At 60.8% G+C, this 27,998-nt stretch overlaps 1 protein-coding gene across 4 annotated transcripts; it reads left to right on the plus strand.

Moving 5' to 3' along the window:
• The first annotated feature begins 27 nt into the window (after positions 1-27).
• MAST3 (microtubule associated serine/threonine kinase 3) lies at positions 28-27,998 on the plus strand. 4 transcript variants are annotated; one of them, XM_074851730.1, is made up of 28 exons: positions 28-93; positions 3,101-3,132; positions 13,165-13,253; positions 13,499-13,571; positions 13,753-13,773; positions 14,846-14,924; positions 15,712-15,869; positions 17,579-17,654; positions 18,115-18,324; positions 18,406-18,507; positions 19,114-19,246; positions 19,755-19,822; positions 20,215-20,300; positions 20,427-20,635; positions 20,965-21,103; positions 21,335-21,467; positions 21,578-21,743; positions 22,023-22,124; positions 22,400-22,522; positions 22,850-22,959; positions 23,098-23,243; positions 23,463-23,695; positions 23,806-24,006; positions 24,090-24,316; positions 24,423-24,545; positions 24,676-24,812; positions 25,018-25,199; positions 25,311-27,998. In XM_074851730.1, exons 1-28 carry the CDS (start codon positions 55-57, stop codon positions 26,354-26,356), a joined length of 4,443 nt encoding a protein of 1,480 aa, XP_074707831.1. In that variant the 5' UTR covers positions 28-54; the 3' UTR covers positions 26,357-27,998. The 4 variants fall into 4 exon arrangements, with proteins under 4 accessions (XP_074707831.1, XP_074707833.1, XP_074707830.1 ...); XM_074851732.1 differs by lacking the exons at positions 28-93; positions 3,101-3,132 and adding an exon at positions 4,180-4,242; XM_074851729.1 differs by lacking the exons at positions 28-93; positions 3,101-3,132 and adding an exon at positions 6,771-6,958.

Here is a 27,998-nt window from a genome sequence, read left to right on the forward strand (position 1 = left end):
CCGGGCGCACCGGGCGGAGCGGGCGCAGCGGGAGGCGGCGGCGGGCGCGGCGGGATGGACGAGCCCAGCATCCTGCGGCGCCGGGGCCTCCAGGTGAGCACCGGGCACCGGGGCAGCGGCGGGAGGGAGCCGGGGGGGCAACCCAGCCATGGTGAACCGGGAGTGAGGTGGGTGCTGTGGGTGCTGCGGGGGTGGGGAGGGTGCTGGGAGTGAGAGGTGGGTGCTCTGGGTGCGTGTAGGGTGCTGGGAGTGAGAGGTGGGTGCTCTGGGTGCGTGTGAGCTGGGTGCTGCGTGTGCAAGAGGTGGGTGCAGTGGGTGAGAAGTGGGTGCTCCGAGTGCGTGTGCGAGAAGTGGGTGCTGCATGTAGGAGTTGGGTGCTCTGGGTGGGTGTGTGCAAGAGGTGGGTGCTGCGGGCGAGAGGTGGGTGCTCAGGGTGGGTGCTCTGGGCGAGAGGGGGGTGCTGCATGTGCAAGAGGTGGGTGCTGCAGGTGAGAGGTGGGTGCTCTGTGTGTGTGTGTGTGTGTGTGTGCGCGCGCGCAAGAAGTGGGTGCTGCATCTGAGGTGGGTGCTCTGGGCGCGTGTGTGCATGGGAGGTGGGTGCTGTGTGTGAGAGGTGTGTGCTGCGTGTGCAAGAGGTGGGGGCTGCGTGTGAGCAGCATGTGATGGGGAAGGACAGGACCTGAGCACCCAGTGCCCGGAGCAGGGCAGGGTACAAGTCCCAGCCATGCTGTGGGGTGCTGTGGAGGGGGGCACCCACCTCTGCAGGGACTGGGGGCTCCCGTGGGGGCACCGTGGTCCCCCCAGCCCAGCTCTGTGCCAAACCGCTGTGCCAGCACCGATTTGCCCCCCCCGAGCAGCCACCCCCTCCATCACCCCGTGTTCCTGCTCCGGCCAGGCCGAGGGGCACCCATCCTCCCCACAGGACCCCCAGCACCCACAGCTGTGCTTGGAGGGGTGCTGACCACAGCCCCTGGGGCGCAGAGCTGAGCGCTGAACCCCATTTTCCGGGTGACTTCACGCCTCCGTCCCCACCCGCAGAACGGAGCCGCAGTAACCGGGGGGCCCAGAGCTGTCTGGGCGGGTGGAGGGTGGCACGGTGCTGCCTTCATCTGAGCTGGCAGCTCCGCGGGGCCCAGCACCCCCACCCGGGAAGGAGCCCTGCGTGGGAGCCGCCTCCCCATGGATGCGGGCGAACAGAGCCACGGCCGTGGGCTTCGGAGCTTGTGGCCGTGGGTGTCATTCCTGGCAATCCCTGGGGAGAGCAGAGCCCCGGGGCCCTGGCTGTGTGCCCACATCCCCGCGGCAGGAGGGGTGGGAGGGGGCTCCCGCCATGGAGCTGATCCCAAAGCGCTGGGTGGCGATGACATCCCCAATATTGTCCCCAAAGCCATCCCCAACGCCGTCCCCGCAGGGATCAGCTGATGGTTAATCCTGACTCCCACCAGCACCTGCTGATGGGAGACACACTGTGCTGGATGGGCACATCGAGCACCCCGTGGGTGCTGGCCCTGTGGAGTTGCCCCACGCGGGTCCCCAGGGCCCTTGGGGGATGCTCTGGCTGTCCCCAGCGGTGTTCTGGATGTCCTGGGGGTGCTCTGGCTGTCCCCAAGGGATGCTCTGGCTGTCCCTGGGGATGCAGCGTGGCCAGAGAGCCCCCGGCAATGAGGGGTGTTGGGTGCCACAGGACCACTCTGCACCCTTGCACCCACAGGTGGGTGGGGAGGCTGTGCTGTGGGGTGGGGGTGTGGGGGACAACGGTCTCTGTCCTCTGTCCCACTGTCACTTGGCTGAGCCCTAAAACCCTCGGTGTGACCCTCTCTCGTCGTCTGCTCAGGGCTGGTGGCCGGCGGCACGGCCCCGGCTGTGGGTGCGGATCCGGGCTGGGTGATGGCAGGGCTGGGTGAGGGTGCTGGGGGGCTCCTGCTCCACGCAGGGACCCTGCACCCCCTTCCCCAGCCCAGGCCTGGGGTCACCCAGTGCTGCTGGGTGCGCTGGGACACCCACACCCACCCCGATCACCCACCTCCTGCACCCACACCCGCCCCCCCAGCACCCACGCTACCCTGGGGGCAGACACACACCCGTGGGCCCCGGGGCTGCCGAGTCCCTGTGCGCCCAGGCATGATGTCACCCGTTGCCATGGCAATGCTGCTGCATCACTGCGTTGCAGCGCACCCCAAACTCGGGGATTTCCGCAGGGGCTGCGTGGCGTGGGCAGCGGGACGGGGCGTGGGCACCCCGGGGGGGGGTGTGGGGTGCCATGGGTGCTGCCGTCTGTCCCCGCAGGGGTGGCAGCAGCCCCCACCCGTGGGGAGCTCCCTGCCCGTGTCAGGATTGTGGTTAAGCTGCTTAGGGGTACGGGGCCAGCGCGCACCAGCGGTGGGCACATGGTAGCCAGCATCTCACAGCATGCCAGGGCACGCACTGGCCCGGTCACACCGTGCCCCTTGCAGTGTGCCACCAGGACCTGTGTCACCCCCCGTGGCATGCCCGGTGACACTGGGCCCGTGCTGGAGCCAGCCCGGTGCCTGCCACAGCGGGAGGATGGCGTGGGCCAGCGTTCCTGCCTGCACAGTTGCCCTTTGCCCTGTTGCACCACCTGCGAGCAAACAGCTCTTGCAAGAAATATTCCCAGCGGCTGGAAAAATAAACACTGCGGGGGCTGCCAGCTGCTGCCCGCGCCCGGGGTCAGGGGGACGGGGTAGGGGACAGGGCGCAGCCACCACCCCGGGGCCACGCTCCGGCCGGGTGTCTGGGTGCTGCTCCCGCTCCGCCACCCTCATGGCCTCGCTCCCAGGGCCTGGCCACGGGGCCACCAGCCCTGGGGACTTTGGGAGGGGATGTCCCCTTGCGCTGCCCCTGGGCGGGTGATTTGGCACCCTCACCCCGCGTGGCAGAGCCGGGGCACCCTGGGCACGGTGAGTGGGGGGCCCAATCCTGCGGTGACAGCCCCGCTGCTGGGGTGCAGCTGGGGGCAGTGGGGATGCTGCCGGGTGCGTGGCCGTGGCTGGCAGGAGGTGGGGGGCCGGCGGGTGGGCACCCCACAATTCCCGGGCACCCCACAACACTCTGACCCTGATTCTCACTTTTCTCGTTGCAGAAGGAGCTGAGCCTGCCGCGCAGAGGGAGAGCGTAAGTCCCCGAGCTGGGCCACCCCAGGGCGCGGGACAGGGTGTCACCGGGAGGGACAAGTGGGGGGACATGGGTGCTGGCACCGTGGGGGCAGCGGGGATGGGTGTTAGATGGCGCCGGGGCTTGTTGGGCCCAAATCCGGGGTGACATCGCTATGTCCTCCGATACTGGAGGGACCTGACTGAGCGTGTGTTGGGGTGTACTGGGATATACTGGGGTGTGCTGTGTCCTGCTGCAGGTGTACTGGGGTGTGTTGGGATGCGTTGGGGTGTTCTAAGCAGTATTGGGGTGTACTGGGATGTACTGGGGTGTGCTGTGTCCTGCTGCAGGTGTACTGGGGTGTGTTGGGGTGTTCTAAGCAGTATTGGGGTATACTGGGATGTACTGGGGTGCGCTGTGCTCTGCTGCAGGTGTACTGGGGTGTGTTGGGATGTGTTGGGGTGTTCTAAGCGGTATTGAGGTGTACTGGGATGTGGTAGGAGGCTGTTGCGAAGCTGCACTGGTTTGCGTTCTGGGGTGTGTTGGGGTGTACTGGGGCTGTTCTGGGGTGTTCTGGGGTGTCGCAGAGGTGATGACACAGGGGGTCTTGGTGCTGGGCTGGGGCTGTCAGGGGGTCACGGGGCTGTACTGGGGGGACACCGGAGGGATGCTGGGGCCGTGCTGGAGCTGTGTTAGAGATGCACTGGGGGGGCACTGGGGCTGTGTTTGGGATGTGCTGGGGCTGTACTGGGGCTGTGCTGGGGCTGTGCTGGGGCTGTACTGGGGCTGTGCTGGGGCTGTGCTGGGTGTCTTAACATCCGGGGAACGGTACGGATCGGGGCTGCCGCTGGACCGGGCCGGGCTGAGTCGGGTGCGCCGGGGGCTCTGTGCCGAGCCGAGCCGAGCCGAGCCCAGCCGAGCCCAGCCGAGCCCAGCCGAGCCTAGCCCAGCCGTGCCGCAGGGGCGGGCCCGGGCCCGGCGGGCCGAGCAGGGAGCCCCGGCGGGGCCGCCGCTGCCGCCCGCCCGCGGGAGCCGCCCAGCGCGGGGGCAGCCGGTGCGGCGGCGGCGGGCAGCGGGCAGCGGCATGAAGTCGCGGCGGGACCGGCTGAAGATCCCCTCGCTGACCTTGGAGTGAGTCGGGACCGGGGCGGGGCGCACCGGTACCGGCCCCGGGGGCGGGCGGGCGGCGGGGCCCTGGGGCATCCCCGTCCCGGAGCATCCCCGTCCCCGCTCTATCCCCACCCCCGGACCGCAGGTCCCAGCCCTTCCTCCTACATCCACACCCCCGGTGACCCCCCCGGTGACTCCCCCCCACCTTCCCCGGCAGCACCAGCCCACCCGGTGTTTTCCCCCCCCGCAGCCCTAGACCCCGCTGCTCCCCCTCCAGCTCTTCCCTCCCTCCGTGTCTGACCCCCCCCAAGCTCTTGGCCCCTGCCCCCCCCCGGACCCCCCAGCACCCACCGACACCTCTTGCCTTGCAGTTTGTCTCCGAGCAGCCAGAGCCCGACGCTGCTGAGCCCCTGCAGCCCCTGCAGCCCCTGCAGCCCCTTACTAACCCTGCACCCCTGGAGGTAAGACCCCCCCAAACCCCTCCCCGGGGCACCGCAGCCACCAGCTCCGCAGAAGCAGAGGGGGAAGAAATAGAGATGGGGGCTGCAAGGTGGGTCCCCCCCACCAGGGATGCCCGGGGGGGACCCTGAAAGCTCTGGCTTCTGCAGGGCACGTGGGGTGACATGGCTGGGGCCACCCCCAGCCCCATGCACCCCAAAAGCGGCCTGGCCATCCCAGTGGGCTCCATCTCTGCTACGGACTGGTCCGTTTTGGGGAGCCCGGATGGAAACACCATCATTGGTGGGTCAAGCTCAGGCTCCGAGAATCCTTTTTTTGAGGGGAGGGGTCACCTCAAAATCAGACCAGGGCAGGGTGCCACGATGGGTGCAGGGTGGGAGTGGGGATGGCGCCTTCACCCCACCCAGGAAACCTCCCTCGCCACCTTTTCTGCTCCGCCGTGGGGGAAAGGGAGCGGGGGCTGCTCTGGGGGGATGGGTGCCCCCCCACCCAAAATGCCACAAACCCCTTGCGGTGCCCCGCCGGGTGCTGCCATCGCGGAGGCGGGTGGCCAGATCCTGTGGCATATGCCGGCTGTGCTCTGCCCCCGGGGACAAGGTGCAGCGGGTGACGTCCCGGCCATGTGGCACCCACAGGGCAGAGCTGTGGCCTGCCCAGCACCCATGGGTGACACCGGGTGCCTCCATCCGTCTGCCAGGGAGAGCGGCTGGCACCAGGCGAGAGGGAACCGGCGGGGAGCTCTGCTGCTGCTCAGCAACAGGCAGAGCCATTTGTTGCAGGCAGGAGCCAGGGTGCTGCCTGCGCTCTGCCTGCACGCGGGGGTCCCTGCCTGCTGCGCTAGCCCTGGCTGGCCACCCCTTGCCCGCAATGACTGCGGCATGGGGAAAAACAAGCACGGCTCTGCCGTTGCTCAGCCGAGGCCTTGGGGAGGGTGTTTTTTGGGATGCTCACGGTGGGGATGGGGATGAGCAGTCTGGCAGCACCCTTGGGTGCCTCCACACGCTGGTGTCTCGCGGCTGCTGGGCAGGAGGCGAGGGGAAGCCGGTGCTGCCAGGCTCGGTGCTGCCAGGCTCGGTGTTGCCCTTCCACCATGCCGAAATCCTGCCCAAAACCCACCGGCGTTGGGATTTGTGGCCGTGGCACTGGCTGGTTGCCACCGGGCAAGTGTGGCGATGCCACCCCACGCAGCTCAGGAGGCTGCCCCGGCCCCGGCGTGTCGCCGCATGGGGTTTGGTCACCGGCACGGAGGAGGGTGGGTGTCACTGGGGCTTTGCTCGGGATTAACCGTGAAATCCGGCGTGGGAGGGAGGCTGTGGGGTGGCGGGGTGCTTGCCGGGCGAGTCCCCTCCAAGCACGTTGTCCCCCCGAGGGAGACTCAGGCTTTGGGGCGGCCCCTGCTGACTTGAGGGAGGGGATTTGTGCCCCTCAAATGCATCAGCAGTGGATGCTGCATCTCCATGGTAACCCTGACCCCATTTTGGGGTGCTGCCCCGTCTCTATGGCAATCTTGAACCCCATTTTGGGGTGCTGCCCTGTCTCTATGGTAACTCCAAGCCTCCATTTTGGGGTGATGTCCCATCTTTATAGTAACCCTGACCCCATTTTGGGGTGCTGCCCCATCTCTGCAGCAACCTTGACCCCATTTTGGGGTGATGCCCCATCTCTATGGCAACCCTGAACCCCTTTTGGGGTGATGCCCTGTCTCTATGTTAACCCTGACCCCATTTTGGGGCGCTGCCTCGTCTCTATGGTAACCCCAAGCCCCCATTTTGGGGTGATGCCCCATCTCTATGGTAACCCTCCCCCAATTCTGGGGTGATGCCCCCTCTCTAGTTAACCCAGACCCCGGTTTTGGGGTGCTGCCCCATGTCGATGGTAACCCCGACCCCATATCGGGGCGCTGCCACGTTTCTATGGTAACACACCCCCCTATTTCCCCCCCTCCGTCCCCTCCTTTTTGGGGGTGCTCCCCCCCCCCCCCCCGTCTCCATGGAAACCCCGACCCCGTTTCGGGGCGCTGCCCGTCTCCATGGTAACCCCGCCGCCGCCGGGCGGGAAGGGGCGGGCGGCGGGAGCCCGGCCCGGCCCCGGTCCCAGCCCCCGCCGCGGTCCCGGCGCCGCGCGCCCCCGGTGGCGCCGCTCGGCCGTACCGGTGGATGCGGCCGGGCCCCGGGGGCACCGAACCGCCCGCCATGTCGGACCCCAGCTGCTGGGGAGCCGCCCCCCCCGGTTACCGGGGCCAGCGGGCCGCCGGCGCCCTGCTCCAGCGCTCCAAGAGGTACCGGGCGGCGGGGGGGGGGGGGGCAGGCGGGGGAGGGGCCCAACCGAGGTGTATGAGCTGGGGGGCTTTGCACCGAGGTGCGTTGTTTTGGGGGGGGTCTATGCACCGGAATGCGGGGGGGGGGGGTGTGGATACGACAATGTGTGTCATGGTTTGGGAGGGGGGGTGTGCACCAGGGGGGCACATGGGGGTTTGGGGGGGTCTTTGCACCAAGGGGTGCACCCTGAGGTGAATGGTTTGGGGGGGGGGTCTGGGCACTGGGGGGGTGCACACCGAGGTGTGTGGTTTGAGGGGGGCCTGTGCACCGTAGGTGCATCTTTTTGGGGGGTGCTGTGAACTGAGGGTGCATCCTCAGAGCCCCGAGGTTGCCGGGGTGGGGGGGACTGTGCATCGGGGGGTGCCTTGTTGGGACCCCAGTGCCATGGGGGGGGGTGTTCAGTGTTTAGGATCCCGGGGCATTAGGGGATGCACGTTTTGGGGTGCTGTGCGCCAATCCTGGGGGGGATGGGGGCTCTTTGCAGCAGGGTGCATGTGTGGGGGGGGGTCCTTGCATGCACAAAGGAGGAAATTACCCCTGTGAGCCCCCGCGCCGAGGTGGGCACCGCGCTGATGGGACGTGTCCCATGCGGTGACATGTCCTGAGCCACGGTGGGGGTCCCCAGGGTGCCGGGGGGGGGGGCTGGGAAGAGGCCAGTCCCTTGGAGCCATCCATGGGCAGGGCTGCAGGGGCGCAAAGCGGGGGGCAAAGAGCTCACACACCCTTCAGCAGTGGGGCTGGGGCAGCGCTGGGGGCTGCTGCATAAACGGGGTGCAAGGGGGGGGCTACCCCAGGTCTCCAGCTGCAACGCCAGGCTTGACCCAGGCAGGTAGGTGGGACATGTCCCCAAAGAGGGGGACAAGCAGCGCTGCCAGCCCCGGGAGAGGTGCAGTGAGCACCCACTGAGCCCCCCCAGGTGTGGGTGGTGGAGGCTGGCACCTCCATCCAGCAGATTTGGGGTGCTGTAGCCATCCCAGGCATCAAACCCTTCCACAGCTTTGTATAAAAAAGGTGGTTAAGACAGTGCGGAGGCAGAGGGGAGATATTCCCATTGTGAATGTCTTTTAATGTTACTGTGGGCTGGCACAAAGCAACACGGTTGCTTAGCAAATGAATCCATCCAGCACCGATCCCATCCCGGGAAGGCGCCCGCTTCACCTGGGCGGCGGAATTACTGCGGCCGGCGCGTGAGGACGGGCAAGGGGGACCCTTAATAAATAAGAAAAGGCGTTGGATGGGATTTTCCAACCTGGAGTGGCCGAACTGGGGGGGCCCTGGGAGAGATGTGTAATTGGAGAGATGATCTAGGCAGTGATCCGTTTCCAGCTGAGCATGATGAGGCTGTAATTCTCATGAAGGGCAGAGGATTTGCTCCTCTCATTGGTATTCCTAGAATCCACGTCGAGAACCGGCCTGGCCTATTTTGCAGTGGGCAGAAAGCATATGACGTTATTTAGCGGGATTAAGAGGGCTGAGGGATCCTCATTTCCTGCGGGGGGATGCTGAGATGGTCAGCGCGGGGCAGGACAGCCGGTGGTTCGATGGCTGACGGGGCTCTTCTTCTCCGTGGATGCTGCCCGTGGCTGTTCACACCTCGCACACTGCAGAAAAACGTGCCAGCAGACGTAACAGGTACCATTTCCTACCCACTGACGGGAAACTGCAGCACAGGGATGTGCAGGGATGCGTCCCAGGGTGCGGGGCAGTTTCTTTAGGTTGTTTTCTTGCAGTGCGAAGAAATAAATAAGTCTGTACCAACTCGTTACCCCGCGATTCCCTGCGAGGGTTTGGGATTTGGCTCTTGGGAGGTGCCCGGCGCGTTGCTCTGGGGTGGGTTAATAAGAGCATCCGCAGCGCCAGGCTTTTGGCTGGGGTGGGGCGAGGGGCCAGAGCGGCTCCCCAGAGCGATGCCGGGTGTCTGGTGGGGTTGTGAAGATGTGCTGGGGTTGTGCATGGCCTGGGCCAGGCAGCGTGTTGCGTTTTACCATCCAAACCCCCGTCCCCAGGCTTCCCCAGCCCAGGCTCCCCCAGCCCAGCCTCCATCCCCGGAGGCAGCCGAGTTCAGCGCCGTCACAACTCACGGAGGAGAAATGTCATGGAGAAACTCGGGATGTGGCTGCTTGGTTTGGCAGGTTTTGACATTAAACACAAACTTATCCCACTGGAAACTGATTTTTCCAGGATGTGGTGATCCACGGCACTTCCCCGAATCTCTCCTTCTGGGGAATATGGAGGAAAAATATTCTCTGCAGCCATGCAAAGAAGGGAGCCGGGAGCACTGACCCGTGTTCTTCATCACGCAGCCGAGAGCGGAGCCGCCCGCTTGCCCTTTGAGACGGCGCCCGCTGCCTTATCCCTTGGAAGGGTTATCAAGCCTGGAACAGGCTGCCCGGGGAAGGGGTTGAGTCACCCTCACAGCAGGGATTTAAAAGACGTGTAGACGTGGCGCTTAGGGACACAGTTTAGTGGTGAACTTGGCAGCGTGAGGTTTACAGTTGGACTCGGTCTTAAAGGTCTTTTCCAAGCTACATGATTCTGTGATTATCAGCCTGCCCCTGCCCTCGCACCCTGCACCTGCTTTGCCCCAAACCACCGGCTTTCTGCGTCGTGTTCACCCGCCGGCGGTGCCCAGCGCCGGGCTGGCATCTGACACGCGATGTTCTACCACCCCGGGAAGTTTTAGGGGTCGGATCCTGTGGGAGAGGATTGGGATGCTGCAGCCCCCTCCGTGTGTTTCCCGGTGGTGGCCCTGCCTACGCTCGGGTGGTTTAGCGTGGCTGGTGTGGCACGGTGCTGACTCCTTGCCACCTGATGCCGCTCGCCCAGATCCTGGCGGAGCCATTTCCCGATTAGAGACATCAGCGTTGTGCTGCGCAGCCAGATCCTGCCTTTCCCACAGCTCTGGGAAGCCGCCAGATTTTGCTGTCTCCTGCCTGCGGACACCCCGGCCACGCCGTGCCAAGGCTGGGTGCCGGTGTGGGTGCTGGCAGGCGGTGGGAGGTGCTGGTTCCTCCTCGCAAGCAGCCTCGGGGATGGGTGACACATTATTTTGCTCCAGGATTTGGGGTCACACCAGCTGTCACACACTTTCCACATCCTTTGAAATAAGTGCTGGATGGCAACGGCAGCGCCGAGGCCGCGGCTGCCTCAGCGTGAGCAGCACGGGAGATGCTGACGGCGATTTTCCACTCCATTTTTGGTACCAAATGTGCAATTAGGTGATGGCGGCAGAGAGGGAAACAAGCCCCAGCTCCTGCCTTCAGGGCTCGGTAGCTTGTCTGTACCCCGAGGCTGGTTTCTAGCCCGAGGTTTCCGTGCTGAGAAGGATGGGAACCAGCTGTCGATGATGCATCAGGAGAAGGGGGGTTAAAGTGGCGCAAGATGGTTGCGGAGCCGAGGGTGGAGCGCGCGGAAACAGGAAACGTCGGCCTCCCTCTGTGTCACCATTACTGGAACTTGCTACGTTAAAGGTTTGTTTTCACTTCCAAAATGAAGCCGAGCAAGCAGGGGCGAGCCCCTCGTCCCCGGGGATGTCCCCTCCTGCAAGACCCAGATGCCGTGCACCCCGCGGCGGGACCGAATGGCGAAGCAACGCCAAAGCTGGCTGCTCTCTGCAGCCCTCCTGGTTAATAAACCTCTGCGGGTGCCACTCCGGAGGGGCAGCGGGTTCGCTTGCAGGGCCTCGGTTTCCCATCCTGCGCGCGGAGCCGGCGGCAGCGAGAGGCTGCGGTTTGCTCTTGCTCCAGGGGTGGGTGCTGGGCTGTGAGTTTGCAGCTGTGGGTGCTGCAATTGGTGTTCCAGCCTGTGTTTAAGTAAGAGAAGCAAATGGAGGGGCTGGGCAGGGATGGGAGGGGGTGAATGGTTGACATGGCGGGGGGGAAGGTTTCTGCCTCCTCCGCCCCGGCCTGGGCATCACGGCTCAGCTCTGGCACTGAGCAGGAGGCTCCAAGCCCTCTGAAGCCACGGCAGCTCCGGGTGAGCTCAGGGTGGTCGGGGGTGAGTGTCCTGGGGGGCACCCAGGGACCCTCATCCTGGCTACAGGGAGGGTGCAGCCAGCAGAGAGGGTTTTGGGGGGGGCCCCAAAGCAGCCTCCCTGGTCGCTGTCTTGGCCGAGACCTTCAGTCTCGAGCAGAAGAGTTGGGGGTTCTGGTTTTAGGGTGGGAGCAGGAGGAGTTCCTTGGGGGGGAGATGCCAGCGGGAGGTGATGGGGTGCTGGACGTCACGTGTGGGGCTCTGACCACATGTCCAGGGCTCTGACCATGCATATGGAGCTCTGACCACGTGTCCAGGGCTCTGACCACATGTGCGGGGCTCTGACCACACGTGTGGAGCTCTGACCACGTGTCCAGGGCTCTCACCATGCATATGGAGCTCTGACCACGTGTCCAGGGCTCTGACCACATGTGCGGGGCTCTGACCACACGTGTGGAGCTCTGACCATGTGTCCAGGGCTCTGGCCACGCATGTGGAGCTCTGACTGCATGTCCAAGCGCTCTGACCACGTGTACGGGGCTCTGATCACGCATGTGGAGCTCTGACCACGTGTCCAGGGCTCTGGCCATGTGTCTGGCGCTCTGGCCATGCGTGCAGAGCTCTGGTCCCATATCCAGGACTCTGGCCACGTGTGCGGAGCTCTGACCCACTTGTGGAGCTCTGACCACACTTGTGGAGCTCTGACCACATGGCACCCGCGTTGGCTGTGCGTCGGTGTTGGGTACATCTGTCTGGAGGGACGGCATGTTGCAAAACGTCCTCCTTTGCACCCCGGATACCACATCTGCCGTTCACTTCTCATTTTGGGATCCGGGGAGAATCCCTTTGCTCCAGGCTCAGCCTCTTGATTTTGCAGGTGTATCTGGCCGCGGTGTGATGTTAAACAGTGTCGTTTAATTAGTGGCATCCATGTTGGTTCCCGTTCCCAGCCTGGCAAGGAAATTCAACGTCGCCTTTGCAGAATTTGCAGCCTGAGGAAGTGCAGACAGAGGAAGGGGAAGGTTGTCCTCGTGCTTGAACTTCTGCTCTGTGCTGTGGCTGTCTGCAGTTTCCTCTTGGCAGAGTGAAAGAGAACTTAGATGAGCTGATCATATTTTAAACAGGGTTGAAATGGGCTGCGTATGGTGGCAGTGGGGCTGCAGCATCCCTGCTGGGCCTGCTGTCGAGGCTGGGCCATACTTGCAAGGTAGCCTTGGGCTCGGGGCTTGGAGAAGGGCTGAAAGGAGAGGAAAAAGGAAATTCCTGCAAGAAGGATTGAAATCTTGTGAGTTGGGAGGGTGGAAATGGAGATGGTGATATGGAGACCTGACACTTGTGGACGTGGCCTTCCAGTTGTTTCAGAGAAGCTCTGCAGGATGCTGGGATGTGGCACCAGGATGGGAGTTTTGGGGTGTCTGGAGTGTCGAGGTGCCAGCACCGCCAGCATGGACCTGCGCGTGGTGCTGCTTTTCACCCGGCGCCAGCACACGTGGCTTCCCCCTGCTGCCCGCCGGGGCGCGGTCGAGCCGGGCCTCTGCCGCGACATCGCAAACGCCCAGCGGCGCCGCAAAGTCTCAGGGGGTCGGGGACCAACCGTCCTCCCCGCTTTTCAGTGGTGGAGTCCCCATCCCTGGAGGGGTTGAAGAGTCGGGTTGACCCAGCGCTGAGGGATCTGGTGGAGTTGGGAACGGTCAGGGTGAGGTTCATGGTTGGACTGGAGGAGCTTCAAGGGCTTTTCCGACCCAGATGATTCTGGGATTCTGTGACGTGGGGACCACCAAGTGTAGGGAGGTTTATAGGAACTGGGGGGGCATCTTCCACACGATGGAGCAGGTCAGGTTGTGGCCGCTTGGCATTTCCATCACTTCCTCCTTTTAGATCCCTTTTTCTGTTCCTGCCCTCAGCCCGTTGCCCAAGGGGCTGCCTGCCTCTGCCCTCCCTAGCGAGCCAAAACCAGGAGTGGGACCTCGATGAGACAGTTTGTTGTTAAAAATAACCCCGTCGGTACGTCTTCAGCAGTCTTGAACCGGGGACAGATCTTCCCTGTGGCAGGAGATCCATAATCGATGGGGTGACAGCACCCGTGTCCCCTGGCGCAGGGCATCATGCTCAAGCGGACCCATGTGTGCTCGAGCCCATCCAGCCCCGTCTCTCTTTCACTTCCCCAAATTAATTCCCTCTTTTTCTTCCCTAGTTGCCGAAGCAGCAATAGGAAGAGCTTAGTGGTGGGCACCCCCTCTCCAACCCTCTCACGACCTCTCTCCCCGCTCTCCGTGCCGACAGGTAAGGGATATCCCAGGGGATGGGTAGAGAATCTCCCAAAATTACCTGAATGTTTTGGAGGGGCAGTGGGGGACCCTTCTGCTTCTGCAGCACCTTGTTAGCAGCAGCAGGCTGGCTCCTGGCCACGGGTGCCTTTTCCAGGAGGGAATAGCTTGGGAAGCAATTTACCCCCTTTCCCCTGAAGGAACAGCCGGCGGCACCCTGGGGTGGGTACCGGCGTGACTTTTCCCCCTTTCTCCCCACAGCCGGGAGCAGCCCCTTGGACAGCCCACGCAACTTCTCCGCCAGCACCTCCATCAACTTCCCCTTCGCTCGCAGGTGAGCTCCCAGCCTCCCTCCCAGACCATTAATATTCATTAATAATTATAATTCACCACCTGGGACTGTTCTGTTGATCTCAAGTGATTTGTTTTGATTTTTTTTTTCCGGCTTTTTTTCTCCCTGATTTTTGGTCTGGTGTTGTCTGCTCTGCCATGACCGGTGCCTCCCACCACCCCAGCCATGCTCCTCGGACTGACAGGTGAGTAGGGGGACGGGCTGGGGCTGCGTTCCAGGGAGATGTCTGCTCCGCATCGGCACGGCCCTTCTTTGTGTGCATCCCTGGGCGGGAGATTTTGCTCTGGGACCGGGTTCCCTGCAGCTCCGGGAGCGCAAATATCCCTGTTCCCACCCCACCGTCCCCAGCCACAAGCTCAGCCCCAGCTCAGGCCCGCTCCAGGCGCTCCTGACGGATGCTCAGCAGATGTCTGGGGATGGATGCTCGGCTGAGTCCCCACGGAGACACACCTCGCTGCATCCCCTCCCCAGCCCGCACTGCTCAAGACGCAAAATCCTGTTTAACGAATTAATTAATTGCACACATGGGGGCGGACGGCTGATTTAAAACCATTGATCATCACATGGAAAAAAGCTGGAGGCTTTCGGATGGTTTTCACGCTTGTGACAGAATGAAAACCCAAACTGCGTGGCCGGGGCTTTGTGAGTCTGCCGGCAGCGAGGGCACGCGGCGGTGCTGGGTCCGGCACCCTGCCAGTTCCCACCGTCCTTGGCCCCGCACGGGAAACGGCGGCGGGAGGTGAAGGGCCTCATCTTGACGTGGACGTTGCCCCATCCATTAGAAACGTCTCCAAGAGGAAGCATTCGCCTACGTATGAGCAGTTGTCTTCCTGTTTATAACCGGGCTCTGCGCCGCGGCGCCTGTTGTCTCAGGATGGGTCTTTAAGAATCTCAATTTCTCACAGAACAAAGTCTCAGAAGGCTGAATTTTGCTCTAATCAGATTCTCACAGGGTTGGGTTTTTTTTCCCATCTGAAACGGATTCACCACCCAACCAAGCCCCAGCGCAGTCCCTTCGTGGGGACCCTGCTTGCTGTCACTGTGCCCTGCACACCAGGGTTGCAGAACAGCCCACCTCACCTGCAAATGCCTCTCATCTCACCCAATTTCAGTCCTCTCTGAAAAGAGGTTTCAGGGCTTTATTATTCAAGCCAAACCTGCGTCCTCTTCCCCATCCTTATCATTCTGACGTTATTTATTTGCATTTAGATGTTGGGTTTTTTTCCCGTATGTGATCGGCATGTTTGCACTCGCAGGGCTGATGGCAGAAGGTGGTCACTGGCTTCGCTACCCTCCTCTGGCTATGGGACCAACACGCCCAGCTCCACTGTTTCGGTAACGTTTGCTTTCTCATGGCAGCAGGCGAGGAGAACCCAAAACCCTTGATTTTTGGTGAAACGCCTCCTGAGCCCTGCGGCGTCAGTTCCTAGGGCCCCTCCATTCCCAGAGGACTGTATGCTTTAACTGCATCGTGCTTTCCAAATGTGCTTTTAAGAAAGCTGTAGAGCTCAGCTAATGGCTTACAGCATCCCCGGGCGTTACAGCATCCCCGAGCGTTACAGCATCCCCGAGCGTTACAGCATCCCTGGGCGTTACAGCATCCCTGAGCGTTACAGCATCCCCGGGCGTTACAGCATCCCCGAGCGTTACAGCATCCCCGAGCGTTACAGCATCCCCGGGCGTTACAGCATCCCCGAGCGTTACAGCATCCCTGAGCGTTACAGCATCCCTGGGCGTTACAGCATCCCCGAGCGTTACAGCATCCCTGGGCATTACAGCATCCCCGAGCGTTACAGCATCCCCGAGCGTTACAGCATCCCTGCGTGTCGCGGGCAGGAGCCACCCGGGATGCTGCGGGTACAAGGGAAGGGGCTCAGCAGAGCTGGATTGAGTGGGAGAGCAGGGGAGGGTTTGGGATGGGAATGGCCAGCGCAGCCCTCCCCGGGCTGGCCTTGCTGTCTGTATTTCATGTTTCTGAGTGCAGAGTGTGCTGCCCGTCGATGTTTTCAGCCTCCTAAGAGGCTCTGAGGAATATTTTCCTCATGGGCTTGCTGGTTTCCACCCCGGTGCCCAGAAGCATGGAGCCATCTCCTGATCCCCTGCGTCTCTCTTTTCTTTCCAGTCGTCTTCGTCCTCCCAGGAGCGCCTGCACCAGCTGCCGTACCAGCCCACCCCCGATGAGCTGCATTTCCTTTCTAAGCATTTCCGCAGTACGGAGAGCGTCACGGACGAGGAGGGGCGGCACTCGCCCTGCCTGCGCCCACGATCCAGGAGCCTCAGGTACGGCACCCGCTGTGGGGAGCACCCACAGCGTTGCCGGGATGATGCGCCGCGTGCTGGCACATCCAGCGCATCCTCTGCCCTCTCGTGAGCTGTTCCTGGGATGTTCTGGTCCTGCTGAGCCCATCCCGAGGTGTTGACCCCAATATGGGGACAACATGTAGGGGAGCAGAGAAGTTATGGCCTGAGGTTGTAGATGCCCCATCCCTGGAAACATTCAAGGTCAGGCTGGACGGGGCTCTCAGCAACCTGATCTAGAGGAAGATGTCCCTGCTCCTGGCAGGGGGGGTTGGACTAGATGACCTTTACAGGTCCCTTCCAACCCAAACCATTCCATGAGTCTAAGATTTGATGATCCTAAGCTCCATGATTTTGGACGTTAGGGTTGGTTCTCAGCATCTTCTCGGCTGTTGGGATGCGGCGTTGCTCTCCTGGCAGCAGATGACACCTGAGAGCGAGTTTTCCTGGGGCTGAAGCTGGAGAAAGTGGGATTTGTTCCAAAATAGTTGGTTTGCAGCTTCTTGCTCAATTGTCTCAAAGGTTTTGGTGGAGAGAAGGGGACCGCCAAGCAGAAGTCCAAGTAGTGGCCGTCCTTGCAGGGCACAGCTGGGAGGCCACTGGCCTGACCTGCCATTAAAAGGTTAAAAATCACATTTCTGTGCTTGGATTGGGAAATATCACCTGTGTTTGCTGGGACTGAGCATCAGCCTGGCCTTTGCTTCTGCAAAAAATAAGGAGTGCACGTGGACGGGCATTTGTGGGCTGGAGAAAGGAAAAATTGGAGACAGCATCAAGCCGGTGGCCGTAGCATCGTGTAAGCTGACCCTACGGACCTGCTGAGCTCCACGTTGCTGCTCCAAGACCATGTCCTGCTCAAGGAGCTGGTCACGTTTCTGCTTGTCCAGCACCAGGAGCTTGTGCTTTTTACAGGGGATGTTTTGGTTAAATCCTCTTTTCCTACTGAAAAAGGTCCCGACCCTCTTTGCACCGGAGGCAGAGCCATAGCGCTGCATGTTGCCAGCTGAAATTTCATTAAAGTCAGATTAATTATCTGGTAGGGTTTTGTAGGTGGCAAACTCTTCACCAAGGAGATGCCATCTCTGCGGTCGGCACGGCAAAGGCTGAGCTGGGGCTGGGCTGGGGCTGGCAGCGAGCGGCTTGGATCTGGTTTTAATCACCTCATTTATTATACAGTGGTTAATGAGTTGCTGGCTGCTCCTGTGACTTGCTTTGCATAATGGGATCACCAGACAGGGGCCCGAGAGAGGCAATGTTGGGTGAGGGTAAGAGAGAAGCCTTGTTTAATGATGGTCCCTGCATCCACCACGGGGTTGGGTTGAGTTATTTTTGCTGGCGAGCTGCAAAAAGGGCAACGATGGTGAGAAACTGTGGGATGCAGAGGAACGAAAGGGTGAGCTCGCTCCTCAAAGCCAGGTTGACCGATGCACCAAACTCTTAGCTCTGGATTTTCAAGTGACTTGAGTTTGGCGGACTCAAGTTGAGGACCCAGGGACCTCCAGATCCACGCATGGTGGAGAGTTGCTGCTGGAAGTGCTGGCCCAAGGCTGATGGCTCCACTTGGATGGGCTTTAACCGCTTGGGATAGGGAGTTAGGAGGAGTGAACAAATTGCTCTCCAGGGTTAATAGCTATTTGCATAGATGTAAATCACTTGGACCTCGTGGCACAACTGGTTTTCTCCCTCTGCAGCCCTGGGCGGACGAGTGGAACGTTTGATAATGAGGTTGTGATGATGAACCATGTCTACAAGGAGCGGTTCCCCAAGGTAACTGCTGGGACTGGGAAGGACAAGCACGTTCGTGCCTCCATGGCATCCTGACAGCATCTTCTCCAGAACAACCTCTTCTCCGTGCTGGAATATAGAATGCATGGGTAGATATACCAGGGGGTGTTGGAGGACACTGGAGACGTGGTCATGAATGGGGGAGGCAGGGACCTGTGGGTCTGTGTCATCAGACATACAGGCAGAGGTCACTAGAGACTTTGGTGGAGCTTCTCCAGCCTGCTGGAATCTGGGTCCCAAGGTGTGCATGTGGATATTGGAGCTGTGGGAGGTGGTAGCATGAGATCCTGGCAGGCCAAACCCAACGCAGGAGGTGGTCAAATGAGATCTGGCTGGCCAGACCCAACGCAGGAGGTGGTAGCATGAGATCTGGGCTGGCCAGACCCAACACATGGTGTGGGGGCATGTGTTCCTGGGCATCACCATCCATTCTGCCTTGCAGGCCACAGCCCAAATGGAAGAGCGTCTGCAGGACACCATCAGAAACTTCTCTCCAAGCAGCACTCTGCCACTGGCAGACGGGGTCCTGGGCTTCATCCACCACCAGATCATCGAGCTGGCCCGTGACTGCCTGGCAAAGTCCCAGGGAGCTCTCATCACCTCCCGCTACTTCATGGAGCTGCAGGAGAAACTCGAGAAGATGCTCCGAGATGTGAGTACAGGGCAGTTCACTGCCTGGTGCCATCTCCCGAGGCCACCGATAGACACCTGGCTTCTGTCTCCTCTCCCGCAGGCTCAGGAGCGTTCAGAGAGTGAGGAGGTGAAGTTCATTGACCAACTGGTGAGGAAGCTGCTGATCATCATCTCCCGTCCTGCTCGCCTTCTGGAGTGCCTGGTAAGACATGGCAGCTCCTGATGTATCTTGTCTTTCATGAGGCTTTGCCTCCTCTCTGGGCAGGCGTGGACCATGAAAGACAAGGCATCTTCTCACCACCTTGCATGGTTCACCATGGGAATCGCTGTTCCTCACCATCCTGGCCAGGCTGTAGCAAGGAGCTAAGACTATTTCTAGCATTAAAGCCATTTCTCAGAGAGGAGAAGCTGCTTTGTCCTAGCGGAGTAGGGAGATGTGAACTTCTTTGTAAGTTTTCTCATCCATTTTTAGGTGTTTTTTTAGCTGTTGTGCTGAATTCCTAAAGCACTCGCCTTTGTGCTGTGGTTCCTGCAGCTGAAAGAAGGAGCCACGATGAAGCGTGCTGCTGGTGTGCTCTCCTTGATTTCTCCTCCAAGGCCAACTCATGGGGCCACATTTTTTTTCCATCAAGCCTTTACTTGGGGAATGATGCAGGAACAATGCTAGGAACAGGATTGGAGGGTTTAGCTTTCTTCTGCAAGCGTCCAGAGCCTGTCCCCAATTACAGGTGTCACCTGCAAGGCTTAGAGGAAAGGTTTAACTGTGTGAAGTCTTGTTCTTCAGCTGTGCCTGGTTTTCCCCATCCAGGAGTTTGACCCGGAGGAGTTTTACCATCTCCTGGAAGCTGCAGAAGGCCACGCCAAAGTTGGCCAGGGAATAAAGACCGATATTCCCCGATACATCATCAGCCAACTGGGGCTTGTCAAGGACCCGCTGGAGGGTAGGGAAGAGTTTGGATTGGTGGCCCTGAGGTCTGCAGTGGGATGTAGACTCACAGTTTGGCCATTGGCAAGTGTGAACAAGCACTGGGAGGTGGCAGGGGGACCAGCAGGGCTGAGTTGGTGTCATGAGGTGGGTCACAGCAGGACCAGGATGGTGCCCAAGTCTCCAGGCCAGCCCCACATCCCTCGTTATTGCTCCCAACACATTCAGCAAAGCAGCTTAAGCTCAAGAACACTTAATCCATAGGAAACCGCGGCCCTGGGGGGGGAACCATAATCCCCAAAGAACACGGGAATGACTATGGAAAAAAGAGAATTATATAAATGCTTAACCTCAGGTTGAACCTCTTAACGCCATGACCTGAATTTCTCCATATGATAACTCGAGCAAAGTGTGTGGCTAAATCCCCACCGGATCTCCGAGTTTAGAGGGCGAGTGGTTGGTGGGGGGTTGTTTTGGTGGGGGTTGAGCATGAAGAAGGTGAAAACCATCCCTGTCTTCTGCAGAAATGGTCCAGCTGGATCACTTTGACAGCGGGAACACCATCACACCGGAGAACGATGATGCCTGTGAGGTGAGTGTGGCCCTACCTGCGTCTCCCACCTGCTGCCTCCAGCTTCGTCCTGCCTCACCCCACACCGAAGCTCCTTGAAGCAGCCTCTCTGCTGTCTTAGGCTGGGAGACGTTAATTTGGGTTGTCCCCAAGGGTGACTGGTGTATTCAGGTGTAATATCTCACAGTCCTTCATCTGGCTTCTTGAGTGGATAGAGATGAGTGAGCTCTTGATCTGCAGAGCATCTCGGTCTTCTGGTTTGGGGTTTGTGGCTGGAGAGGGCTCAGGGAGGGATGTCCTCTGGCAGCAAGGAGCATTTGGAGGTGATATCTGATGGTGGTCAGTGAATTCCTGCCGGCACTCAGAGCGCCGGCACACCAGTAAACGATAAAAACCTTCTGTGTCTTCTTCAGAGCCAGCCTTTGGCCACCGCTCCTCGGAGGAAGCCCTGTGAGGGAGACTTTGAGACCATCAAGCTGATCAGCAACGGGGCTTATGGGTGAGTTGGGAAGTTCCTAACACTTGTCTCTGTCTGTAAACATCTCCAAAGTCCTCCCTGTCCATGTGGTTGGTCCCGGTGGTTGGAGGACACGTCTTGAGGTCCAGCTGTTTCACTGTCTCCTAGGGCCGTGTACCTGGTGAGGCACAGGGAGACACGGCAGCGCTTTGCCTTGAAGAAAATCAACAAGCAGAACCTCATCCTGAGGAACCAGATCCAGCAGGTGTTCGTGGAGAGGGACATCCTCACCTTTGCGGAGAACCCCTTCGTGGTCAGCATGTTCTGCTCCTTCGAGACGAAGCGACACCTCTGCATGGTGATGGAGTACGTGGAAGGTGAGGACGGGATTCAGGGCTGGATGGTGCATGAGGAGGGGAGGATATCAATGTCTGAGCATCGAGGGCACCACCCAGACATCTTCTGCCCTGCTTTGCTCCAGGGAGCAGGGGGAAGCACAAGGAGATGCTTTTGTGATCCTGAGTCTCATGTTGATGAAGGTGGTGGCCATGCTCACCTAGGAGGGCGTTTGTGCCCTGTGCCCAGGGATCAGTGCTGCTCTGAGGAGGGACAGGAGGGTCTGGCTGGGAGCCTGCTTGGCAGGAGAGGCAGCCTAGCTCTGCCTGCTGACCTCCCTGCCTTCTCTGAGCTCCCTGTGTCCCCGCAGGGGGGGATTGTGCCACGTTGCTGAAGAACATGGGCCCACTGCCCGTCGACATGGCGAAGATGTACTTTGCTGAGACCGTTCTCGCACTGGAGTATCTCCACAACTACGGCATCGTCCACCGGGACCTCAAACCTGACAAGTGAGGATGTGGGTCAGGTCTAAGCAAGGATGAGGCTGGGTTCGGGTGGTGAAGGGAAAGGGACTGATCCAAACCAAGAGGGTAAGGCAAATGAGGTCATGGGTTTTGGTGCCCAAAGACCTGGTTCTGTGCTGTTGCACCAGGACCAGAGGTCCTGGGGTCCAGCTGGTCCTGCTCAGGTCTGCCCAGAAGCAAACAGCATCGTTGTGGGGTGTCCGTTTTCTCTTGCAGTTTGCTCATCACCTCCATGGGCCACATAAAGCTGACAGACTTCGGTCTGTCAAAGATCGGCTTGATGAACATGACCACGAACCTCTACGAAGGGCATATGGAGAAGGACACTCGGGAGTTCATGGACAAGCAGGTACAAGGTCTTGCTCCGTTTGGCCAATCTGCCATCACCAGGGACCAGGATCACCTCAGGACCTGTTGCAAAGGTCATTGCAGAGGTGTCAGCCGCTGCTTCCCACGCAGGTGTGTGGCACTCCAGAGTACATCGCCCCAGAAGTCATCCTCATACAGGGCTACGGGAAGCCCGTTGACTGGTGGGCCATGGGCATCATCCTCTACGAATTCCTGGTGGGCTGCGTCCCCTTCTTTGGAGACACCCCTGAGGAGCTCTTCGGGCAGGTCATCAGCGGTGAGTCTCGGTGGCAACTTTGCTCCTTGGTTCACCCTTCCTGGCAATCACGGCTCATCCTTAAGCCGTGGAGAGCTTCATTCCTTCACTTCATACTCAGTTGGATGGTGAGGAGGCTCCTCGAGCTTTGATTTCCCAGTTTGTGAGGATCTGCTGCAGCTCCTGAGGGACTTTTCTCTTGCCCAGAAGTGGCTTCTCCTTCAACCTTGCATCTTCGCAGCTCACACCGTGTCCAAACTCTTCCAGCTGCTCCGAACTCCTTTTCCTTTTTCCTTGCAGATGAAATTATGTGGCCAGAAGGAGACGAGGCTCTTCCCGCGGACGCCCAGGACCTGATCATGCGGTTGCTGAGGCAGTGTCCCCTCGAGCGCTTGGGCACCGGTACGCGTGACAGCCCCCACGCAAGCGCTCGGGGGGTGACCTGACACCCCAATTCAGATCAAGCTTGCGTGGTGCTGAAACCAAAGTGTGTCCTGCCGCGTTGAGGATGCTCGGAGGAGATCCCCTGCTCGGGGTTCACCCCGGGAAGGCAGCGCAGGGCTCCGGTCCCTCTTGTTTTAAGCCATTTGCTCTGCATGGAGGAGAGACCGTGCTGCCGTTCGGGAGCACCCCGGGGCCTGCCCCGTCCCCCTGACGTGGGTTTCTCTGCCTGGCAGGGGGTGCGCACGAGGTGAAGCACCATTCCTTCTTCCTCCACCTGGACTGGAACGGGTTGCTGCGGCAGAAGGCTGAGTTCATCCCCCAGCTGGAGTCGGAGGACGACACCAGCTACTTCGACAGTGAGGCCAAACCCATCCCCTTTCCCCCCCAACACCACCAACCCGTTATCCCGGCTGCCGGTCGGATGCTCCCACGGGAGATGAAAATCTCCTGGGTGAAGTTGGTCGCTTTACAACCAAAGTCACAAAACAGATGCAATCCTGTTTCCAGGCTGCTCAGCCTTACCTAAAGCCTTACTTTCTCACCCCAAAACTCTCCTGGGATTTGGGACCAGGCTGGCAGCCGCAGTACAGCTCCCCACGGGCGCAGGTCCCACCACGGGCAGGCGGGACACGGTGTGTTGCAGGCAGGGTGACAGCCCTGCCTGCTCTGGCTCTTGCTTTCAGCTCGCTCAGAGAGGTACCGCCACTTGGATTCGGAGGATGAAGAGACCAACGATGAGGAATCATCCGTGGAGATCGGGCAGTTCTCTTCCTGCTCCCATCGCTTCAGCAAGGTGCTCCAATCCCTCCTCCAGCAGCCGAAACAACGGGCACTGTGGCGGTTGTGCCAGGCTTCGGTGTCCTGGCTGACACTGGAGCACCTGGGGATGCCCAAATTTCTGCTCCTTGCTGATGGCTCGTCTCCTTCTCAGGTGTACAGCAGCTCCGAATTCCTGGCGGCTAACTCCAACCTCAGCCTCTCGTCCTCCGATCGGAGTCACAGCGAGGACAAAGAGGAGCGATGGGACAGGCACTCGGGAGACGAGGACAGGAGCCGGCTGGCGGGCACAGAGCCCCGGTGCGTGCTGAGACAGGGGGTGCAACGCTGATGTGGGTTTGTGCCAGGACCGAGGGTTTGTGCCAGCACCGAGGGTTTGTGCCGGCATCAAAGGTTTGTGCTGGCACCAAGGGTTTGCAGAGGCATTGGTGGGACATGTCTGAGGGTGCTGCAGCGGGTCGGTGCCACCCCCCTCACCCCTCTGTGGTTGTCCCGAGCCCTCCTGCTCTCTCCACACAGGCTCCGCTCCTGGACGTCCTGCAGCTCCACGCCGTACACCTCCCGGCACGAGCGAAGCCGCAGCCCCGCCGCGCTGCCCAGCACCTACAGCCTGGACACCATGCCCAAGTTTGCCTTCTCCTCGGAGGATGAAAGCCCTTGTGTGGCGTCCTCCAAGCCGGAGAGACCCAAGTTTGTGCTGGGAGACCCTGACGCCGGGACCGGCGGCGCGGTGAAGCCAGCGGCGCTATCCGGTGCGTAGGCTGTGGGTGCCGGTGTGGATGCTCCGGGACCAGCCAGGCTCCCGCATGACATGGGGTGGCTTCTCCACGTCCCCAAATTCTCCCTCCTTCCCTCTGTGCAGCCGATCTCGTCAGCCTGAACCGCATCCGCCTCCGGAGCAACAGCACTGGCACCAAAAATTCAACTCCCCGGGGCCTGGAGCCGGGCGGGAGCCGTCGGCTGAGCAGCCAGAAGGATGTGCCAGACAGGCAGAGAGCCTCGCCGGGCAGCCGCGTCCCCAAATCCGCCTCCGTCTCAGCGCTCTCCCTCATCATCACATCAGGTCCGCGTGCCGCGCGGTTTATCCTGCCGGATGGCGGTTGCTGCGTGATTCTTCCGGGCTGAACCGGCTTCTCCTGCTTGCAGATGACTTCGGTGGCGGCGCCCTGATGAGCCCCATCTCCCCCCACTCCCTCTCGTCCAACCCCTCTTCCCGTGACTCCTCCCCAAGCCGAGACTCATCCCTCGCCATCGCCAGCCTGCGGCCCCCCATCATCATCCACAGCTCGGGCAAGAAGTACGGCTTCACCCTGCGAGCCATCCGCGTCTACATGGGGGACAGCGACGTCTATACCGTTCACCATATGGTCTGGGTACGTGTCGGGGAGGGACCGGTGGTGCCAGACGCTGCGTTTCCCGATGGGAAAACCCCAGGAGGAAACTTAGAGCCAAAGAAAATCTTGGATTTTTTGATTGCAGAGCGTGGAAGAGGGGAGCCCTGCGCAGGAAGCGGGGCTGAGAGCGGGCGATCTCATCACACACGTGAACGGCGAGTCAGTGCTGGGTTTAGTTCACCGGGACGTCGTGGAGCTGCTGTTGAAGGTGGGTGATCGGAGCCGCTCTGCTCGCCCAGCACCGGCCCATCAATCCAGCGGCTCCCCGGCATCGCTGAGGCGGGAGCCAGTTCCGATCTGGTGCTTGGGCTGCAGGGACTCATTTTCCACCCCCTCAGAGTGGGAATAAAGTGGCCCTGCGGACCACCGCCCTGGAGAACACCTCCATTAAAATCGGCCCCGCTCGGAAAAACAGCTCCAAGACGAGGATGGCGCGGAGGAGTAAGAAGAGCAGGAAAAGGGACAGCCAGGACAGGTGGGTACAACCCGGGCGGGATAAAATGGCTTTTGTCCTGGGGTGTCCTTGGAGCTGGGGGAAGATGCTCCAGCTCTGCCATCCGGGGGATCCAGTGGGGTCCTGCTGGCACCGGCTTGGCAGACTGGTGGCCACCAGCTTTAAGGAGAAGCTGAAGCTCTTCGTGTTGCCACCACCTTTGTCCTTGCCCCCCCAACCCCCCCAGGAGAAAATCCCTTTTCAAGAAGATCTCCAAGCAGTCGTCGGTCCTGCACACCAGCCGCAGCTTCTCCTCCGGTCTCCATCACTCGCTGTCCTCCAGCGAGAGCCTCCCGGAGTCCCCCACGCACAGCCTGTCCCCGGGTCCCACGACACCCTGCCGCAGCCCCGCTCCCGACCTGCCCCCAGGTACCCCAACCCGCACCGGGGCTGGGGGGGGGGGATATTTGCTCAGGCCACGGCGGGGGGATGCCGTGTCCCTCCATCCCTCGCGGTGACCTGTTTCTCTTTGTGCGGCAGATGCTGTGTCCCCGCAGAGCACCTCTCCCTCCTCCAGCACCCCGACGTCACCCGCCGGCCACGTGCGCCCCAGCTCCCTGCACGGGCTGGCCCCCAAACTGGGTGGGCAACGCTACAAAGTGGGACGTCGCAAATCCACCAGCAGCATCCCCCCCTCACCCCTCGCCTGCACCCCTTCCTCCGCCCAGCGCCCACCTTCTCCCCAACGCTCCCCATCCCCGCTCCCCGGATACCCCAAAACCCCCCATTCCTTCCAGGGCAAGACCCTGTCCCCCCCCACCATCGTCCGGCAGAGCTCACGACCCCGCAGCGCCGACTGTCCCCGTTCCCCCCTCCTCAAACGCGTCCAGTCGGCTGAGAAAATCGTCACCATCCTGGCGGAGAAGAAAACCGGCGGCAGCCGCAAGCTGGGGCTGGAGATGCCTGCGATGGATGGGGAGGCCATCGGGGAGGGCGAAGCGCTGGCGTACCCCGGGGACCACGGTTATCACCCCGCCAGCTCCCGGCTAGGGGAGAGGCACGACCGGGACCAGGAGATGGTGGTCATGCGGCGCTTGAACCTCTCCGAGCGCCGGGACTCCTTCAAGAAACAAGAAGCGGTTCAAGAAGTGAGTTTCGATGAGCCGGAGCCGGCGCCGGCAAGCGAAGAGGGCGGCAAGAGCGAAGCCAGGCAGGGCGTAGCTCTCCAGGGCGGCGGCACGGCCGGCGTGGAGCCGAAGCCCAAGGCCAGCCCGGTCCCGCAAATCGCGGTGCAGGGCTCCGAGAGCGACGAGCAGGAGCCGGCGGCGGCCGAGTGGGAGTGCCAGGGCTCCTACCCCATCGGCAGCGCCGAGCGGCCAGACGCCAGCATCTCCTTGTCGTGGCAGGATGGATGCGAGCATCAGGACCGCGGCTCCCGGCAGCACCGGAACTGCAGGGAGAGAGCAACCAGCCACCGGCAACCACCGCGGGTGCCGCCGGTGCTGCCGGCACGGGGCCAGGAGCTGGGGGGTGCTCAGCTCCCAGCACCCCGGGGCAGCGCATGGAGCGGGGTCAAGCACCCCTGAGCCCCACGCCAGCACCCCGGGGATGGTTCAGGCTCCCCACGGCATGCCATCGCCTCCCCAAAAAACCCGTCCTGCGTGGCACATCCATGAGAGAAACGTCCCAGGAGCCCTTTTGGACGGCGGCGCTGGCCGGGCTGGCTGCGCCCCGACACTTCGCCTCCCCCAAAGGCTTTTTGTACTCCCTGAAAGATGCTCATATTTTTATAGAGATGCAGGAGCTTTTCCGGTGGCGGCATTTCCCCGGCAGGGCCCCAACCTTTGTGTATAGAAAGGACTCGATGCAAATATTCGTTAATTAATTTATTACTTTTTATAAGCTAATTGGGCAGTGCAGGACCGTTGCAGGGTCCGACCTGGCCCCGGGGGGGGGGGTCCCAGGCTTTTTCGTGCGTCTCCCAGCCCGATGACACGCTGTTTTCTTAACCTTGCAAAGACCCACTCGCTTTTCCCCACATTTTAACTTCAGTTTTAGCTGAAAACACCCCAAATCTTAAGAAACCCCCATCGGGGGATTAATTGTAATATTTAAAATTAAAAAAAAAAAACCAAACAAACCCCACAGCAACATCCCCCAAACGCTGGCAGCCCAAGCTGGGATGCATGTGGGTGATTTTATATGCAGATGGTTCATCGTCGGATGATGCATATGGTTCATTTTATAAACGTCGAGCGGATGTAAAGCGCTTAATTTTTTTTTTATTTGGAGCCGTTTGGAGCCACCCAGCTCCACTGGCCCTTCCAGGCGGGAAAAGCAGAGACCCCCCCCCATGGGGTCAGCAATCAGATGCGAATATTAACAGGAATTTTAGGGTCAGGTTTTGCTCTTTGCCTTTCTTCTGCCACCACGTTCCACGGTGTTCGTCAGTAGGTGCGTAAAGACATCCGTAAAAAGCCAATTTTTTTTCTTTTTTTTAACCCAGCGTGTGCCTGTGCTGCTGCTTCTTCATTTGTAATTTGGAAATTTCACCCCCCCCCTCTTTCCCCCCGTTGCTTTTTATCCAACAAACTACAGCTCAACCTGGCATTTCTCTCCCGTTTCTACTGTTTTCTAGGATAGAAACGTTTCCATTTGATAATGCATGTACCGGCTTCACCCCGCTCCGCTGCGGTTGCCGCCCCGGTGCTTTGAGCACCGTGCCGGTGATGGGGGGGGGGGGTCTGTCCCCGGTTCGCCGACCCCCCCACCCGCCATTGGGCATCACCGTCGACGGGCACATTTCCTACCCCGAAGCGACCGGCGGATTTTTCGGCTGCGTGTTGGACTATTTTGTGCGTGTGCGGTTTGTGCCAGGCTCTGTATCCTGCTTCTGCCCCCCCCCGCCGTTAAACCGGTGCCGTTTAACCCCCCCCAAAACGAGCAGAGCCAGAGCTGCTCGACGTTTCCTTTGCTTCTTTCGCCGTCTCTATGAAGGTCTCGGGGAGGCAGCGGGGTTTGGGGGAGACACCGAGCACCCCTGCCCGCCAGCAGCGCGGGGAAGCGGGGCTCAGCCACGCACCGGGAGCGTGGAGAGGGCGGGAAAAGGAATTTTTTTTTAATGGAAAATGTCTTAAAAGCCCGAGGGACCGTGTCTGCCTGCCCAGCGCTCGGCTCTGTTCTTACCTTCGGGAAGTTTTCGGATGTATTAAACTTGTTCCTCGCCAA

The sequence above is a fragment of the Strix uralensis genome, chromosome 27, assembly GCF_047716275.1.
Source record: "Strix uralensis isolate ZFMK-TIS-50842 chromosome 27, bStrUra1, whole genome shotgun sequence".
NCBI lineage: Eukaryota > Metazoa > Chordata > Aves > Strigiformes > Strigidae > Strix > Strix uralensis.

What these genes read in the sequence shown, in the direction of transcription:
- MAST3 (XM_074851729.1), top strand. Translation starts at nt 6,837, where the DNA reads ATGCGGCCGGGCCCCGGGGGCACCGAACCGCCCGCCATGTCGGACCCC. An exon ending in AGAACGATGATGCCTGTGAG is followed by an intron (nt 19,823 to 20,214) that starts GTGAGTGTGGCC and finishes TGTCTTCTTCAG; the next exon opens with AGCCAGCCTTTGGCCACCGC. An exon ending in AAAAGGGACAGCCAGGACAG is followed by an intron (nt 24,813 to 25,017) that starts GTGGGTACAACC and finishes CAACCCCCCCAG; the next exon opens with GAGAAAATCCCTTTTCAAGA.